Consider the following 20,615-nt stretch of genomic DNA (forward strand, 5'->3'; position numbering starts at 1 on the left):
TTTATTTATTTATTTGACAGAGAGAGACACAATGAGAGAGGAACACAAGCAGGGGGAGTGGGAGAGGGAGAAGCAGGCTTCCCGCTGAGCAGGGAGCCCGATGCGGGGCTCGATCCCAGGACACTGGGATCATGACCTGAGCCGAAGGCAGACGCTTAACGACTGAGCCACCCAGGCGCCCCAAAAGCCACAGAACTTTTGACTCTCCCAAAACTTAACTACTAATAGCCGACTGTTGACCAGAAGCCTGATGCCATAACAGTCGATTAACACATATTTTATATGTTATATGTATTACGTACTATATACTGTATTCTTACAATAAAGTAAGCTAGAAACAAGAAAATGGCATTAAGAAAATCATAAAGAGAAAATGCTTTTACAGTACTGTACTGTATATATTGAAAAAACATCTGCATATAAATGGAGTGGCACACTTTAGTTGTATTGTTCAAAGGTCAACTACACTGCATTAATTAGACTGTCCGTAACTTACGATGGTATCAAGTAGCAGCAACAGTATTAACAGCGTTCAAGATCCAGATCAAAGTATTTAATAGTGGCTAAGAAAGGAAAAATATTACTAGTTTTTTCATGGTAGGGAAGAGTACAAATCACAGAAATTAAATACTAATGTAGCTGAAATAAGCAAAAGAAAAAAAAAAAAGGCAGGATTATGTTGAGACTCCATACAGAATTATTTACACTACTTTCATAGAATAAAAGGGATAACTAGGATGCATATGCATGCAAACTTTAAAAGTGCTGAAAAGCAACAGCTGAAAATGCCTGAATTGGCCCAGCTCACTCAGTAGAGTAGCATACTGTTAAAGTGGCTTATTTGTAAGCATTCTAAAAGAAAGCCAATCCAGGGCTTATGTTAATTAGAAAAGTAAAAACTTGAAAAAATAGCAAAACTTATAGAAAATATGTGTTTTCTTATAATAGCTATGGAATTTCATATTATGACATAGCATTCATAGTTTCAATGTTTGAGCTTAAGCCGTCTACCTGAGGCTGAAGAAAAATACGGTAAACATTAAAGTTCTTTGATCCAAGAGTATAATGTCTTAAATTAATAACGCAAATGAAGCTGGTTTTTATTGGTGCCTTTCCTACCAGCACTTAGGATGTTGGCAATGAAAAATAACTCACTGTGGTTTTAGCAAAAGATGAGACCACTATTATTATTTGTGTAGTTATCCTTTCTATTGTGTATTAGTAAATACACAAAGATGTGAGTTTTCAAAAATACTGTACTTCTTTTAGTTCTTTACAATGCTCAAGGAAATCTTTAAGTAACTGAAGCAAAAGCCTTTCAATCATTTTGCACCTGCTGTAAAAGAAAGCTTCAGAGAAATAAGAATTGCCCAAAGACAGCACTTTATCTATGAAAACATTTCTGAAACATATTTAACTGAATATGAATACCTTAGTTTGGCTAGTCAATCAAGGTACAATTCAGAAAATTAACAGTAGGTATATTATGATATATTCTGCTGGCCAGACAGTGAATTGTTGCAATGTGTGGTAATGTGCTCTTAAAGATACAGTCCCTACTCTAGCACAGAAGAGAATTTAAACTGTCTCCCTACAAGGAAGAATGAACCTGGGGAAAACTCGTTGTCTGAAGACTACCCAGAAGACAAATATTTCACTGGACATATATGCTGTTTTGATAATGCCGTCTATGTTAAATGCCAATAGCAAGTTGCCAAGAGGAAAAAAAATGGATTGATAATGAAAAATTAACTTAATAGTAGGTGGTTAACAAGTGATTTCAAGGGTCACTAACCAAGAGAGGACTCAATCACTAACTTAACCTAAAAGTAATTGAATTTGGCATTAAAACACAAAATATATAACAGTATTTGTCAAATATGGTAAATCCAATAGTCACAGCTATTGCAAAAGATTCCATAACAGAATAATTTCTTAGAGGAAAAAAAGTAGCATCAATGAAAGCCAGACATTAGAAATAACAAGACATCAAAGACACTCTTTCAACTTCTCAACTTCTGTCTGAAATACAGATGGATTTAGGATACTGTGAATAAAGGTATCAATGAAAATGTTAATAATATTGGCCCTGTAACTGATGACAATGGAGTACTCACTTGATTAACATACAGCTATGATTCTACAGTTGTTTTAAACATTTTTAAAATAAATAAGTGAATTTGCTTCATTTTAAAGCAACAATTGTTTAAATTCTACATACAGTAACTTAGGAGACATTTACCATACTAGTGTAAAAATGTTAGAGACAGAGAAAATTGCATTTTAGGTTATACCCCTTTAAAATTTCTATAAAAACAGTACTTCGATGTAGAAAGTGTCCCTCATCTAACCCTACCAAGAGAGAGTAAAGTGAGGTAATCTATTAACATTCATGAAAAGGATGTAAAAATCATGTGAAGGACTGTAGGTTTGATTTGTTATATTACAATAGCAGTGTGTTAGGACATACTAGAGCATATGGTTTAAGATATTCCTTGTATTATTACTTCAAATAAATAACATATATTATAATGGAATATTTCAGTCAATGATAAAGTTAAAATCTCTTCTGATATAAAAAAAAGTAATGTGTAAGAGTCTAGAAAATTTTAAAATTAAAACACTGAATTTTAGAACCTGAAGAGTCCGTCAAGACATTAACACTTACCACCTGAAAAGAAACCTGTTGATATCAATATTGGTTGTTACAAATCCAACCATTTATAAAGAGGAACATGACTAAATTTCTGTGAGACAATAGAGAGAAAACACTTAGTTGTTCACTGGCTTAAAAGAAAACCTACAAATGTAGTACAGATTAGCAACATAAGGAGGTTACCTGACTGCTGGTTTCACTTATAGCTTCTAAGAGTTTCTCAACTGCTGCTTGTAGTCGAGAGCTGATACTCAGCATAAGTTCTTCATTTTCAGGGTCTATTTCAGTTCCAGCAAAACCACTCCTCACAAGCCGTTCTGAGAGATCTGTCCCTTCTTCAGTTACTTTTGACCACATGCTACTGTCTTTTCTTGGCATATCACTTCCAGAATAAGAGGGTATAGACTCATCTGTAACTGGAATAACAGTATTTTATTTATTTATTTATTTATTTATTTATTTATTTTAAAAGATTTTATTTATTCATTTGAGAGAGAATGAGATAGAGAGAGAGCATGAGAGGGGGGAGGGTCAGAGGGAGAAGCAGACTCCCTGCCGAGCAGGGAGCCCGATGCGGGACTCGATCCCGGGACTCCAGGATCATGACCTGAGCCGAAGGCAGTCGCCCAACCAACTGAGCCACCCAGGCGCCCTGGAATAACAGTATTTTAAAGGCATAAATCTACTATAATTAATAGTTACATTAAAAAAGTTACAAAATAAAATCAGTTAAAAGCTGAAATCATTGAACTATAGGTCTTTTGTTAAGGCCTTTTAATAACAACATTGCAATATAACAAATAGGGAAATACAGAATGTAATATTATTTGATAACCAAGCAGACAGAATGAAAAGGATAATGCTGTGCTAAGAGGGCTTTGCAGAAATTAATACTTGGGTTATTCAGTAATTTTTCTTTGACAAAAACCTTTTTTTTTTTTTTTTTAAGATTTACTTATTTATTTTAGAGAGAGAGCAAGAGCACACGCACATGCACACAAAGGAGGAAGGGGCAAGGGGAGAGAGGGAGAAAATCTCAAGCAGACTCCCTGCTGAGTGCGGAACCCTATGCAGGGCTCAATCTCATGACCCGAGCCGAAATCAAGAGTCGGACGCCCAACCAACGGAGAAACCCAGGCACCCCTCTTTGATAAAAACTTCTAAAACAACGTCCAACAGATACTTACTAAGTGCCCACCATGCAGGATTTACTAAGTAATGGAGACACATAGGTGGTGGGATCTGGTTCCTATCCTCAAGGACTGTATGATGAGAAAATAAATACATAAATGATATGAAAAGAAAAACACTATGCAATGGGATATTCCAGGTATATGGAAGGATAGAAGAAGTGCCAGATTTCGTCTAGAACAGATCCTCTGATTTTTTTTAAAAGAGTTATTTATTTGGGGGAGAGAGAGAGAGGGCAAGCAAGCAAGCAAGCAAGCAGGGGGAAGGACAGGTGGGGGAGAGAATCCTTAGACAGGCTCCCTGCTGAGCATGGAGCCCAACGCGGGGCTTGATCCCAGGACCTCAAGATTATGACCTGAGCTGAAACCAAGAGTTGGAGTCGAATGCTTAACTGACTGAGCCACCCAGGCGCCCCACAGATCCTCTGATTTCTGAGCACTATACTGGGTAGCATCACAAGCTCAGGCCAGACAGTAAAAGGGACTAAGATCATTTTGCAGCCTGAAATTTTGTAAGAAGTATATTACAAAGAGGTTAATAGACTGATGAGCAGTACTAATTTAACTATGAATGTATGTATCCACACTATTCTTATTTTTTATTTAAACAAAACTGAGTTTACATGAGCAGAGAATAAGCTTTGGAAGTGTTTTCTCTAAACTGAAATAAAAGCATAGCTTATTTATTGCTGTCATGGAATATGGTATTCATCTGTGGCAGCATACTACAACCCAACAATGAAATATCCTGAAGAGGAATGACCTATTCTTTTATTACATGTAGTGCTTATTTCTTATCAGTAACTTATCAGAAAGTGAACAAATTAACAGCAAACTTTAATTTCCAAAGTACTTAGAATATTCATTTTGAGGGGCGCCCAGGTGGCTTAGTCGTTAAGCGTCTGCCTTTGGCTCAGGTCATGATCCCAGGGTGCTGGGATCGAGCCCCGCATCAGGCTCCCTGCTCGGCGGGAAGCCTGCTTCTCCCTCTCCCACTCCTGCTGCTTGTGTTCCCTCTCTCGCTGTCTCTCTCTGTCAAATAAATAAAATCTTAAAAAAAAAAAAAAAAAAGAATATTCATTTTGATCTAGTCATCCAGGAGAATAGGAGCTATTTATTAAAATGTCTAGCTAAGCTAAAGTAGCTGGTGCCATGCATTTCTCTCAATCTCATGTATTAACCATATTAGGTAAAGATCTGAATGCAGCACATTCAATATTCACTGAGTACCTCCTCTGTACAAGTCATGGCTAGAGAATCCAAAACTGCATTCCAGTTGCAGTTAGTTACACTAAGTTCTTAGTGTAACAGCTAAAACAATTTTCACTTTGTATTTTTATTCTCAACACTTAAAAACAGACAGCAACCAGGCTAATATTTACTTATATTATTCCATGTATTCAAAACTGAATGTCTTGGTAATAGGGATTAATACTTCGTAAGTATTCATGAGTTCAAAAGGATCTTGGAATTCAAAATGAATTCATATCAAGTATAATACAATGTATATATTACAAAGTTACTAAACAAAATGAATGTAGTCTAGAAAATATTTTTGAAGAAGCTATGGAAGCAAGAAATATTAACTTTATAATTGGTGTTTAAAACTAAAAATATATGTTATATAGCATCTTTAAAATTAAATGCATTCTAGTGACCTTTTCTTTCTAATAAATACAGACAATTTGACAAATCTGAGGAAAGAGAATAGTTTGATACAATGCGGAGCCAAGGCTTTACGGGGTGAAAGTATGTGGAGAAGTTAGGATGGGGTGGGAGGAGAGCTAAAAGAAGGTAGCTGGAGCTAAAAGAAGGTAGCTGGAAAGGAGGCTGTGAATGGTTTTAACTTTTATAGGAACCTTGGGGTTTTGCTATAAATAATGGGTAGTAAATGATTTTTTGAACAGGAAGATATAAAATCTAGGAATCAGGAAACAAACTGCAGCAATGCAGAAAAAGGGCTGAAGAAGAGACAGGTTAGAAGGCTATTGCAATCAGGGCGCCTGGGTGGCTCAGTCGTTAAGTGTCTGCCTTCGGCTCAGGTCATGATCCCAGGGTCCTGGGATCGAGCCCCGTGTCAGGCTCCCCGCTCAGCAGGGAGTCTGCTTCTCCCTCTCCATCTGTGAGCTCTCTCTCAAATAAATAAATAAATCTTAAAAAAAAAAAAAAAGAAAAGAAGAGTATTTCAATAGCCTAGGTGAGAAGTGTTGAAAGGTGGGGGGTTGGGGACAGGTCGAAGAAGACTAAATGTATAAGACAAGGGAGAAAGAAAGTAGTAAAAGATGACTCTGGGGTTTAAGCATAAATCATTCTTAGGTGACAGAAGAGTGATTAAGAGAAATACTTTAAAAATCAGGAGAAAGTGTATAGAGTAGGCATGAAAAATGAAGTTGGAAGTGTTAATGGACTAGGTAGAGAAGATGAGTCAACTCTTAGAAATTTCGGTCTGCAGAGCCTTAGAAGTCATTTGTATTAAGGCGAGAGTTGAAATCCTGAAAGTGGATACATTTATTTCATGAGCAGTAAACAATTGCTTTCCTGTTTCAGGAGAGGAGGAGGACAAACATAGTTGGCGCCTCCATAATAGAAACTAACAAAAGAACCTGTGTGGAAAAAAAAGTCACAGAAAGACAGAAGATGTTCCAGGAGACAAGAGAACATTTCATAAAAGGCAGAGATGTCAGTAATGTTATTTGTTTAGACACTCAAACAGGACAAGGACTGAGAAGATGCTATTGGATTTGACAACTGGGAAGTCACTGTTGTCCAGAGAGAACAGCTGTGGTACTGTAGGAAGAGAAACCAAAGCTGGTAAAAGTAGGAGTTGGTCTAATCTCTCATTGAGTTGGTCAAGGTTACCTTGAGTGAGGAGCAAAGTTAAGAAAAATGAACGCACTTCCCCCCCCGGCCCATATTATGAAGATATCAACATGCTTTGGGGAAAAAGAAGAAATCAATGGTGAGGGAAAGATATTAAAGATACTGTATATTGCGTGGGAACAAATCTCAAGCACAAACTACAAAAGATACATAAAACAAAATGGCTTATAAAAAGCCACTGAAATTTTTTCAAATGTTAATGAAAAAATATATATTAAAGTATCTAGAAAAGGTGAAGATGTCAACTAGCTTAATGTATCTTATTGGTAACATTTTGAAGATACAAACAAAAATAATGTGAATATGTTCCAATGAAGAAATAGAACTTCTATTGTTGCTTATTCCAATGAAATAAAAGAATGAGAAAGACATCAAGGTTACATTGTATTTATAATAACTAGTCTTTGGGAGAAAAATCAGAGAAAAACATAAATTGGCAGGGCAATTTCATAAAATGCCAACAGAAATCTCAGAATTGTCATTTTGGTGAAGAGACTCATGATTTCACATTGGTGAAGCACTCAGATATGTGTCTTAAACAGCAGATGATGGTTATTCAAAAGTCCTTTAATCATTTACTTTATGGATTTATACCATGTTCACTCCTTATCTTCCCAGATTAAGCAGGGTAGGTGATCCGACAGAGCATCCCCTAGCCCAAAGGCCTTCTGAAGATCTCTAAAGCTCCAAATGGAAACCACTGACTCTACTTTGCCTCTTATACCTGACAGATGAGTAAAGTGAACTGAAGCCCTGGGAGACTGATCTGCCCAGAGTTGCAGAGAGCTAGAGTAAGAATCAAGAGCCTGGTTAGATTACTAACCCAGCATTCTTTCTATCACATCACACTACTCCAAAAGGACACTGCAGCAGATGAGATTCAGTGCTTGGTCATCTGGAAAAATGAGGACGGACTAAATGAGATAGAGTGGTCAAGGAGGACCTCTCTGAGGAAGCAGCATTAAAGAGTATTCTAGGAAATAACTACTGTTGGCTATAGACATTTGGCCTTTATCCTAGAAACAATAGGAATATTTAAGATATGCAGTCATTGAGGAGATTGGAAGGTTGGGCTGACGGTCCTAAAGGCAGTTTCCCAGGAGGTATTCACATACTTTAGTTTCCCCTGAAAGTGGAAGGCTTCCCAAGGGGGTCAGTCTAGCAAGAAGCACACTATGTCAATGGTTAAGTTCTGATGTCACCTTCCTTTAGGATTTAAAAAATGTATTAACTTTATTGATTTTCCTCTTACAAAAGTAACAGAGGTAAGCATTCTACCACTGAGCCATCACAGTGCAGGCCTCAAAGAACTTTTCTTTCAACATATCCTAGGAGAACTCATTGTTATGAACTACTTTAATACTCACTCAAGTTCAACATAATTTCACACTGGCTCAAAATCTCCCTTTAGTTTCATAAACGAGGTTACTCTTATGAGGAGGCACACATTAGCAAATCAATTATTTACTTTAGAGAGTTAACAAGTCCACACATGCATAAAATCTAAACAAGTTTGGACTTGAAAGCTGAAAATAGATCACAAGTACTACTACCGACAATAAAAAGTCATATATAAAAACTGAAAAGCAAATGTTGCTTCATAATAAGAATAAGACTGAACTTTTTCTGTCATATTAAATAAGACATAAAAGAAATATTTCTAAAGTTCCTTTTAGTTTTTACAATAAAGCTCCACAAAAAAATATGAAGGAACATCAGAAAAAATTCTTATAAATGGAACAGTGTCAATTTTTTTTAAGCCAATATATTCTTCAAAGTTTATCAGAAAATTCAGTTTTAAATGATAAATTCTATTAATTCAGTATTTCCTCCAAGATACAAAATGTGTATCTAGGTGTCCCCAAATGGTATTAGTGGTCATCCTAATTAGTTTGATAAACACTTCTACAATAAGACCAAGAAAGTATTACTTAATTCTTTTCTATACATCAAGATCTATATGTAGAAATAAAATAGCCCTTGATTGAGAGCTTAACAGAGAGTGAAGTTAATTTGACAAAATACTTCTATAAAGTTTGAAAAGAATGAATTTGAAAGTTTAAAAATTCAGTTATTATTTCAGCTCTTATTTTATTAAAAGGGTTTTTTTTTTTTTTCCAAAAACTTTTTAAGATTTATTTACTCATTTTAGAGGGAGAGAGAGCAAGAGCACGAGTGGGAGGGGCAGAGGGAGAGGGAGAGAGAAACTCAAGCAGACTCCATGCTAAGGGTGGAGCTTAATGCAAGGCTCGATCTCATGACCCTGAGTCATGACCCTGAGATCACAACCTGAGCCAAAACCAAGAGTTGGATGCTCAACTGACTGCACCACCCAGGCACCCCAAGAGGTTTTTAAAATTATCTTTGTACTTAACTGAGGGAGTTTTACTTACAATTCCAAATCAAGCTTTTCTCTGCACTTGTAAACAGACTACTGGCCAACTTGCAATTAGGTGCCCCTTCTGTAAGTGGGATAATTTCTTCTCATTTCTCCACTTGAAACTTAAACAGAATGCTCTCAAACACTGCAAATACTGGCATTTTTAGAAGGTTGGCCTCTAACTGGAGAGAAATGCTTGGGTGTGGAATGGTAGTAAAGTAGGGACTTGATCTGTTGATCCAAGAGTCCAGACCCTATCTTTCTCCATCTGACAAACTTTCTCACCTTTTGATTGCCTGATTTCCTCATCAACAAGGAATTAAAAAACAAGAGGGTAGATGTCAGCAGCGTGAAAGTAAGAAATTCAAAGAAGAGCCCAGCCCACACAGCTGGAAGAAGAGAGAATTAGGAAGAGAGCTACGTCATGTCAGGATCTAACCTCTGGATCCACACATATTCTGTCATACTTCAAACCACTTTTCCGAAAGGAAGAAAGGAGCTAACAGAGGACAGTCTAAAGATCAAGTCTTGGGCTTCTTATCAAGACTTTCTTCTAACCATCTCAACAGATATGTGAAACTGATGCTTGATTCTTAAAAGCTCTTTATTTCTAAACTTTAGGGTGATTTTAGGATGTTGCCAATACCTCATGGATACTGGTAAGTGTCCTGAGAAGTGATGTGGAATTTTTCTTTTATGGTGGAGAAATTAAACAGTCTCTGGTTTATATAGCAAAGTAGTTAAAACCCTGAGTATGTACAACAACAACTCCAAGATACCCACTTGCAACTGCTATACAATAATGGTGTTTTGAGAATACTGGCTCCAAAGTATTTGTGTCTCAAGATTTTCTTGTTGGAAAAAACTTCAATATTGTCTCTTCTGTATTTTCAACACATAGCAAAACTGCCTCGAACTAAGAAAGATTTATTGAAGATAATGATGATAGTCTCAAACTAGTACCTCCTGTGTGTTCCTCATGGATACATGACTTTATAGGTGCCTCTGCTTCTGATCTCCAAATCAAGCTGGCAGATGACTGGACCTTACTAGATCTGTCTAGAATACCAAGAACATGGCGACCAATTGTTTCTTCAACAGCTGCTGTTGTCTTCACAACTTCTAAGAGAATCTTCAGAAGTCTGTTATTAGCTTTCTGGAGTGCAAACCTGTATAGATAAAGAAACATTTATTAAAATGCTTAATCTTTTTGAAGCAAACACTTAGCTTATGTCCCACAAAAAATCTGACTTGAAAAATATTATACGACCCTCTCTACTGAAATAATATGCAATCGCACTTAAAATGAAGTGCTTTTGTTTTTTATTTAAGAATTACATTATAAAATTTGTTTTCTTCTAAAAAGATTTTGGTCCATCAGTAAACTATAACATTTTTTTACAAATGTGCAATACTTTACTGACCTTAAATAAATCATGTAAGTTTTAGGTTAGTAAAGTTTCTAACTTGGAAGAAAATCACATTTAATCTTTTTATGTGTCAAACAATATAATTTAAAAATTCCACCAGAAAAATGCATATTTCTACAACTTCCCGGTGATAATCTAGATAATTAAATTACAAAAACAGGCAGAGACCTATTTTTAAAAAGGTCTGTTGTGCAATATCACTATCTGCCAACACCAGAGGGAATATCATAGGACATTCTTTATTATATCTGCTCCAGAGACAGAAATTTCTCAAGTTACATAAACCACATTCATTTCAGCCAGAAGGAACTTATTTTCAACCAAATGGAATTAATAGTGCATCTGTCTTTTTAAAAAGATGTCATTTTCATTTGCAAAAAAAAAAAGAAAATTAGAAAACAGTGCTAACCACCCACCTAAATATCTCAGCAAAAATAATCACTGTTAACATTTTAAGATCTATTTTTCTAGGCTTCCCCTTCACCTCATAAATATATACATTTTAAAAAACAAAAATGGAATTATCCAGAGCAAAGAGTTTTTGTAAGTTTTTTTTGTTTTTTGCTTAACACAAACATCTTTTCATGTCAAGAAATATACTGCCATAAATGCTGATTCAGAAGATTATCTGATTAATCTTCTGAATAACTATACAATTCTGTTGTCCTAATAGCTTAATTCAATAAGAGTACTATAGTGGCAAACTTTATATTTAATATAAAATAAGAGACTTTTATGGTAAAGGTCCTCTGCCTTAAGACAGTTTGCTCTCTCAACTACACACTGTGGGAGATCACCAACAATCAGGTTAAAGGATATCTGTTTTCACAGGCACATGACATAACTATTTTAAGACAAGGTAATAAACGGACAAGTTTTCCTTCAGTATTTGTCAAGTGAAAGAGAGAGTTCTATTTTTGTACCTAGATCAAGTTCTCTGCTTACATGAGACCAGGACATTAAAAATAAAACTCTAATTTAGTTAGTAGTAAGTCAGTTAAGGGTTTTATTTAATTTTTTCTTAGGTTTTGTTCAAGCCCCAAACACCTCAGGATTAGGATAATTTGAAAATATTTCTAGGGGCACCTGGGTGGCTCAGTCTAGTTAAGCGTCTGCCTTCAGCTCAGGTCATGATCCCAGGGTCCTGGGATCGAGCCCTGCATCAGGCTCCCTGCTCCGCAAGAAGCCTGCTTCTCCCTCTCCCACTCCCCCTGCTTGTGTTCCCTCTCTCACTGTGTCTCTCTCTGTCAAATAAAAAAAATAAAATCTTTAAAAAAAACTATTTATAAATATGAGAAATGATTAAAATTAATATGATGGTAAAGAGAAATAAATATAAATACTCATTTATTAGCACTCACTGCAAAAATTCCTAAAAATTAAATACTACATAGTTTTAAAAATATACCAATTAGAGATAAATAATATAAAATAAACAAAATGTTTATTTTATATTGCCATGGTAACTCTAATTTTCATACACTGTCTTTCTTGTTTGAGTTCCATACTGACTGTGTTCCATACTGATGATCCAATGGGGAAGCCAAAATCTTAGGGGCCAAATTCCTCCATGCAAGCTGAGGAAGGAGGTTAGGAGGACACAGAGGGTTGACAGTCACAGAAATTGGAAAAGGAGGAAATTAAGTTAGTAGATATTAATTTAATTTAAAATTAAAGAAATTATTTTCATTTGAACAAAACAAATTTTAAAATATTCTGCTTACAGTCCTTAATATGGGGGTGAATTCTCATTTAATATTTTACATTTTTATATTAACATCTACAAAATCAAGTCAGGGGAAGTTTTGTTAACATCGGATCATTAATTTATTCCTCTATAAAAGTGGGATATGGATTAAAAGTTCTCATCTTATATGCAGTAAATGAATGAAAGAAGCTAACTGTAGACTATCACACTTCATTTTTTTCTCATCACAAGCAAGGGGAATGCATGTCCATATACTGAAGAAATACACTCACAAGTGCAATTATGTTTTTTAGGATAAAAAATGGCATACGAGCAGAATAAAATTAAGGTTCAATAATCAAATAATGCCTTATCATTTACTGAGATAAGTACATGATCAATATCCAAACAAAAATTACCTTACATAAAAAAGATTTTTAAAAATTTGTCTATTTATCAAAAATTGACAGTTCCTTACATACACAGTAAAATGGACAAATAAATGTACAAGATCAAAATAAGGACAAATAAAGTTTACCACACTGAAACAACTATTTAATTCCCTTTGTACCAAAAACAAACAAACAAACAAACAAAAAACCAAACACATTCTGTATACCTTTCATTGGTCAGAATATCAGGAGGCACATCTTCAGGTTTTCTGTCTGACTCCTTTTCTTTAAAGGTCTGTTCTTCAATTTCCTCTTGGTTTTCATCTCCATTCTGTTTAAGTTTGTATAAAGGCAGAGAGGACAAAACAGAAAGAAAACCTGTCATCCTGGAAACAGCATGTCATTCTTCTATATTGTTATGAGGTGAAATAGAAATCTCTGCAGGCAAAATAGATAATCTTTGAAATAATATTTAACTACATTTTATCAAGGGATTAGCATTATCAAAAAAGATAAGGCAACCTAATGCAGAGATGAAAAGAACTTTAATGGGTTCTAGCTAATGCAGGCTCTAGTGTGACATCAAGTTAGCTGGGCTGCTCCCTGGTGAAACAGTTGGGTGCTGCTACAGCAATGTCCTATGCAAATTACCTTACATAGAAGGACTCCACCTACCTTGCATGTAAACAATCACAAATACATTAAGCTCAACGCCTATAAAAAATACATTGGACACCAACAACAAAGACAAACAGATCCTACTGCATTGTTGATCCATTGCTCCTAGGTGGGCCAAAGTCCATACTACCTGTGTCTGCGTACTGCTGTTGCGCAGCTCACAACACAGCTTCTCTCTTCCAGCTAGAGACAGCTGCTTTAGTGCTTCCAGCTCCTCTAAAAGCACCCTCTCTCTCTCTGAAACCAGGTTTTCATTATCTATTGAGGATCTCTAAATAAGAAAAAAGGTCATGAGAGAATATTGTTTGCGACAGAAGAAAAAAAGAGCAGAAATAATTAGCTTATTTCTTTTAACCCCCTGGAACCAAGAGGCCCTTTCTACCTATGAATTACATCCCATGATTAGGGGTTAAAAGCATATATAAAGTTCAATGCAAAATATGAAACTTAAAAAAGCTAATTCCAGAATTGGTGAAGCTCAATTAATATTATTTTTATACACCAATTTTGCATTGAAAATTAGGAGGTTTGAATTCACAAAATGCAATGAAGAAAAGCAATATCAATTTTTCCAAATGATATGTTTTATGTTCAACTCTCAATTTTCCTATTATTCTATATTTGAAAGAACATATTTCAAGATTTCTTTTTTTAATCTGTTTAAGTTTTCAAAATAAATGGAATAAATTTGTTTTTATAGGAACGTCTATATAAATATTTCTTGCTTTTCTGTAATGATTTTGTGAGTATACTATATACAGCAATTGATAAGAATCCAGCTCCCAAATACCAAGGAGTAAGGAAAGGGATAAGAATGTTACGTAAATCTGCATTTCTCAAATCAAGAAGAGATGTTTCCCTGGAGAAAGTTCCAGAAATATACTACTTCAGATTCCCATTCATGATTAAAAAGATAGATTATAGATAGATAAAGGTAAACCTTGGAGATGCTAATTGGTGGACTCACAAAACTAGAAATGAATATGGGAAAAATGACTGTAAACTGCATCTCAGCACAAAGAATTTCCAAAACTGTCAAAGTGCTTTTGTTGTGTATGGTCAACGGAATGATTCAAAACATACAAACAACCTTATAGCCACTTTTCCAATGGCGAAAGGGCAGATAAATAAAATGGCACAGAGGCAAGGCACTCCAAGGGTGGGTCAGGTGTTCTTAACAAGATCTAAGGCTGCTGTGCTGATGGGAGTCCGTTCCTGATGTTAAAGGTTTGTATTTATTCAGATGTTGGCAATAATACTGACTTTTAAAAAAAGGCTACATAAAGAATACTGTTATTTTAATTGAGGATAAAAGGGACTCTAAGTCCCATACCTGGGCTAACTGTCTATTCAGTCTCTTAATCTCTTCTTGGAGCTGTTCCTGGTCTTCTCGCTGTCTCTCCATCTGGCGCATGTGTGCCTGCCGTAACAGTTCTGTTGCCTGCTGATGTTCCTGGTATTGTCGTACAAGTTCCTGCCTCATATCTTCCAACTGTTCTTCATTTAACATTAGTTGTCTAGAAGCATCCATACTTGACACCAAAATCTCATCATGGATCTACAATAGTTAAAAAAAAAAAAAAAAAAAAGACAGCAATCATAAAACATTTCGTGGAAATTTTTCAGTGTCAACATCATTAGAAACGAATATGAAAGCAATTCTAACCCCACAAAGCACCTGATTTTTTATCCCCATTACTAAACTAATAAAGTAAAAAAAAAAGAAATTTGGCTTAATTGTAATTCCAAGTCTGGTGTGAAGTTAGTTTATTATTATTACACAGGTTATTTTCTAAAAGCAAAATAGTTGTTTAGCAGTTAGTTTAGAGGCAATCTGATTCTAAGAGAGAAGAAGAAGAAAGACTAAAAATCCTCAGGATGCCTTCTGCTCTTAATGAAGCTGTAACTCCATTATCCCTCTTGACATTTTATGACGGGGAGATAATATAAATGGAATATTTATAATTTAAAATGAAAATTAAATTTATAAAACGTGAAAATTTTTACCTATTTAATTTATATTATGCAGTGGTCATCACAGTACTACAGAGAACTGCTTGATAAGAAACAATTTTCACTAATTTTTATTTGGAAATAAAAGCTTTATATTCCACTTTCTCAAATTCATAAGAAATCAACTCCTTAATGAAGTTCAGAAGTACTTCAATTCCCAAAGAGCTACTACTTAAACGAACAGTTGCTGGTAAACTAAAGAGGTTTTCACAAATACCTTAGTTTTGCACTTCATGAAGAAGTTGACAATTTTATTTGAATATGCCTCTAAATAAGACATAACCCATCCTGAACATTAATAAAAAATTTGAATTTAGATAATTTTTAAATGTAGGATTTATTACTTTCTGTTAAACACACAGTTGTGGTATAGACACAGAACAGATCCTCCATTAATGGATAAGTAAAGAAGAAAAGAATTAGTATATACAGAGTACAATACTTTAAATTATCTTCTTAAACAGGTAGCTATTTCCTTGTGATGTTATTATCACATTAAATGAAGCAAATATTTTATTCATACATACTGCTAAACTACAGGATAATTAATCTTAAATTGACTGAAACAAAATTAATGCAAGTATAACTTACAGTGAGATTTTACCATGCACAGTATGTACAAGATTAACAATACTATGAACCAGACTTGTTTTATTTAATAATAATATTAAATCATTTATTCATATATAAGTAATAAAACACAATCATAATGCTAATCCCTAAGTCAAGACTAGATACCTTCCTCCCCCATTAAGGAATATTAATTACTGGTACTATTTTTATAGTGAAGGAAGTCACAATTTCTTATACAAAGAAGCACACTTACAGGGTCTCTGACTATAAATGTTTTATCTTTGGAGAACATTTCTTCTGAAATAGTCAGTTCATGGTCCTTCGATTCTAGTTTATCATCAAGATTATCATTGTTTGATAACAGAACTTCCTTTCCATTTTCTCCTAACTCTTTATTGAGTGGTTTAAATTCTTCTTTAAATTTCATGTCCATTGCTTCAAAAGTTTGACCCTGTGATAATTTCATTTTATTTAAATGTTCTTGCTGACAGAAAGCATGTGCTTGTTTTGACGATGTAGTATCCTCTTTTTCCCCAGATATTCTAGATAGTTCAGTTTGTTGAGCAAATGCTATACTCATTGATACAATGACCTAAAAAAATAAACGAAAAGGATTAGATTTATAAATACTGGCAGGAATTTATTTATTTAAAAAAATTTTTTTTAATTTAAATTCAATTAATTAACATATAATGTATTACTGGTTTCAGAGGTACAGGCCTGTGATTCATCAGTGTTATATAATATCCAGTGCTCCTTAAATCATATGCCCTCTTTAATGTCCATCACCCAGTTACCCCATCCCCTTACCCCCTTACTCTCCAGCAACTCTCAGTTTGTTTCCTATGATTAAGAGGCTCTTATGGTTTGTCTCCCTCTCTGGTTTTGTCTTGTTTTATTTTTTCCTCTCTTCCCCTATGATCCTCTGTTTTGTTTCTTAAACTCCACATGTGAGTGAAACCATATGTAATTGTCTTTCTCTGATTGACTTATTTCGCTTAGCATAATACCATCTAGTTCCATCCACATCATACCAGCAGGAATTTAAAAAGCAAGTTACTAGTCAAAATGGTTTTATTTATTTATTTATTTATTTTTAAGATTTTATTTATTTGAGAAAGAGAGAGAGCATGAGAGAGCAGGGGGTGGGGGGTGGAGGAGTAGAGGGAGAGGGAGAAGCAGACGCCCCACTGAGCAGGGAACCTGACGTGGAGCTTGATCCCAGAACCCTGGGATCATGACCTGAGCTGAAGGCAGACTCTTAACCAACGGAGCCACCCAGACGCCCCTCAAAATGGTTTTAAACTAAAAGAAATCCTACAAAAAGTGACAGAGATAAAATATTCTCTAACTAGTGCTCAAGATCTCAAGACTAGCTTTTACTTTAATTTCCTGTCTTGAACCTGATCTGCTTGTCTCTCAATACTAAGAATGCAATACAGACAAAAAGATTAAAAATATGAAAGAGAAGCAAAGAGATATGAAGGATAGAGTGAGAATGTTCAACCAACATCTAATCATTGTTCTAGGAGGATATATTAGAGAATAACGGAAAGGAACTATTTCATGGGTAATAGGTGAGAATACATTAGGTAGCACTCCTAAGAGTCAAGAAGACCAATGAATCTTGGAAGGACAAATATAGAGAACACCAAAAACAAAAAGTTCTTAAAAGTTCTATTATTGCATAATAAAAAGCTGTATTACCTATGAGGGAACAACAATTAAAATGACAAGGACTTCCTTAGCAGAAACAAGAGGAAGTCAGAAAACAATGAAAGGTTATCTTTAAGGTTCTGACATAAAAATAACCGTCAACCCAGATTTGAATGGTCAATAAAACCATCTTTCAGGAATAAAAGCAAAATAAAAACATGAAATAAAAACAGAGTTTACTCCTAGTAGATTGTAAGTAAAAGAATTTCTAAAGGATATCCCTCAAAAGGCAGAAAATGATCCTAGAAGGAAGGCATTAGATGCAAAAAGGATTAGAGCATTAAAATTTCTTTTTGTAAATATGAAGATAAATCTAAACACTGACGGGTATAAAGCAATAATTCTATCTAAATTGTGGAATAAAAAGATGTAAGACAGAGACTTGTAATTCTAGTTAGCATAAGTGAAACCCACTACAGCCTCTCTTTCCCACAACTGAAAACTGAACAAAATACAAAAGCAACTACCAGAGAACTCTGAAAAGTTAACAAAAACAAGCAAACTGCAGAGGGTGTTAAAACTTGAAAAAATTTGTATGAAGAAGGCAAAACAGAACTTATGGCCTGTCCCTAACTGGGTTTTCTATTTTAGTTTAAAAGAAATGCTAAAGGGAGTTTTTCAAGCTGAAGGGAAATAATACCAGAGGAAAACCTGAAGTCTGAATAACAGCAGAATACTCATTCTTTTCAAGTATGCATGGAGCATTCAACCAGAACATATTTAGGGCAATAAATTCAAATAAACTGAAATCATACAAAGTATGTCTGACCACAAAGAAATTAAAAATTATACATTAATTAACAGACGAGATCAGAAAACCCCTAAAATGTGGAAATTTAACAACACATTTCTAAGTAACTCATGAATCAAAGAGGATGTCACAAAAGAAATCAAATATTCAGATTGAATGAAAATGTGTAGAATGCAGTTTAAATAAATTTTTTAAAGATTTTATTTATTTGTCAGAAAGAGAGAGAGAGAGCTCAAACGGGGGGAGTGGCAGGCAGAGGGAGAAGCAGGCTCCCTGAAGAGCAAGGAGCCCGATGTGGGACTCGATCCCAGGACCCTGGAATCATGACCTGAGCTGAAGGCAGACACTTAACTGACTGAGCCACCCAGGCATCCCTAGAATGCAGCTTAAAGGTGTGCTTAAAGGGAAACTTACAGTAGTAAATGTATGTATCAGGAAAGAGGAAAGGTCTTTTAGGAAATCAGAAAAAGAAAGCAAATTAAACCCAAAGCAAGCAGAAATAAGTAAAAAAATAAAGAAAGCAATCAATGAAAGTAAAACAAAAGGAATTTTTTAAAAACCCAAAAGCTGGATACTTGAAAATATCAATACAAGTGATAAACTTCTAGCCAGAATGAGAGAGAAAAAAGTGAGAAAGTAGAGATTACTTACAGATCCCACAGACATTAAGTGATAAAGCAATAGTATAAACAACTTCACCAACATAAATTCAACAGTTTAGATGAAATGGACCAATTCCTTGAGTGACACAAACTAACAAAGCTCACTCTAAAAGAAATAGATTCCATGAATAAAACAAAATCTATTAAAGAAATTGGATTCACAGTTTAACAAAGCCTTCTGTCAAGGAAACCTCCAGGCCCTGTTGGTTTCACTAGCAAATTCTACAAAATATTTAAGAATAAAATAATACCGCAGTGCCTAGGTGGCTCAGTTGGTTGAGTGTCTGACTCTTGATTTTGGCTCAGGTCATGATCTCAGGGTCATGAGATTAAGCCCCGCATCGGGCTCCGTGCTCAATGCAGAGTCTGCTTGTCTCTCTCTCTCTGCCCCTCTCCCCCAAAATAAAATAAAATAAAACCAATTCTACATAAATTCCTCCAGAAAACAGAAGAGGGAATATATTTCAACACTGTACAAGGCCAGCATTATCCTGATGTCATAACCAAACATATTACAAGAAAACAAAACTATGGATGATGTTCCTCATGAAAACAGACATAAATATCCTTGACAAAATATTAGCAAACAGAATCCAGCAATATAAAAAGAAAGAGACTGTCTCCAAATGAACATGAACAAACTTGGGGGTGATGGAAATGTTTTACATCTCCATTGTGCGTTGGTTTCATAACTAAACATCTGTTAAAACTCACCAAATTTTGCACTTACAACTGGTGAATTTCATTAAATGTAAATTATACCTCAGTAAAGATGATAATAAACAACAATAAAAATCTGACCATATGTTAGGTCATAAAGGAAGCTTCTGAAATTCTGAAAAATTTGTATCATGAAGATCCACTTTCTTTAGACTAGAAATGAGTAACAATTAAAAGAAACAAATAATTAAAATTAAATTAAAAGGTCTGGAAACTAAAAAACTCAACTAAAGACTCAACTACCTTGTTATTCTCTCCTTCCCATTTCACTATCCTATCTAACAAATCCCACCTGTGATTACAGGTGACTCTGCGGACACTCTGCCTGTGTAAACTGAGCTTAGCTGAAAAGAAAAAAAAAAATCCAACCAAGCTGAATGGTCTTATTTTAAATTTGTAACTATTACCCTTGCATGAGCCCTTCAGGATACTGGGCAAATCTACTCAATTTCCCTTGTCTTTTCCATTTTTTATTCCTTCTCCTAGACAGCCCTTTCTCCTTAAAGCTTCAATGTCTTCTCTTCCTTTCTCATTCTCAGGTACTGACCTTTCTTCTTAGTTTAGTGAGAAAATAGAAGCAATCAAAAGAGAACTTCCAAAGGTCCAAATATCACATCTGAAAACATCCTGAATCATGAACCAAATATTTTCTGCCTTCCTTCTTGTTATTATGGATTAAACTGCCATGCTCCTATCTAATGGCAACCCTCCTGGTTGCATCTCCTCTCCGCTCCTCAAGGACACTGCTCCAACAACTGTTTCTCTCTCTCCTGAATTAGCTATTTTTTTTTCCTTCTCTCCTTAATCATCTCTATTAACAAAGAAATATGATATTTTTCTTCTTAAACAGGAACAAAACAGCAACAACAAAAACCTACTGCTTGACT

The 20,615-nt window shown here is 34.9% G+C and overlaps 1 protein-coding gene across 8 annotated transcripts in view; it reads right to left on the reverse strand.

The window, feature by feature from the left end:
- The window catches only part of AKAP9 (A-kinase anchoring protein 9), a 196,304-nt gene that overhangs the window by 60,384 nt on the left and 115,305 nt on the right, over window positions 1-20,615 (reverse strand). For all 8 annotated transcript variants that reach the window (XM_032402194.1, XM_032402189.1, XM_032402190.1 and 5 more), the window contains 6 exons: window positions 16,133-16,471; window positions 14,627-14,851; window positions 13,424-13,564; window positions 12,843-12,946; window positions 10,070-10,275; window positions 2,840-3,072 (listed from right to left, as the gene is read on the reverse strand). In XM_032402194.1, coding sequence (XP_032258085.1) covers window positions 2,840-3,072; window positions 10,070-10,275; window positions 12,843-12,946; window positions 13,424-13,564; window positions 14,627-14,851; window positions 16,133-16,471 — 1,248 coding nt within the window. The remainder of the gene's footprint in view (window positions 1-2,839; window positions 3,073-10,069; window positions 10,276-12,842; window positions 12,947-13,423; window positions 13,565-14,626; window positions 14,852-16,132; window positions 16,472-20,615) is intronic.

The sequence above is a fragment of the Phoca vitulina genome, unplaced genomic scaffold (assembly GCF_004348235.1).
Source record: "Phoca vitulina isolate PV1807 unplaced genomic scaffold, GSC_HSeal_1.0 scaffold4, whole genome shotgun sequence".
NCBI lineage: Eukaryota > Metazoa > Chordata > Mammalia > Carnivora > Phocidae > Phoca > Phoca vitulina.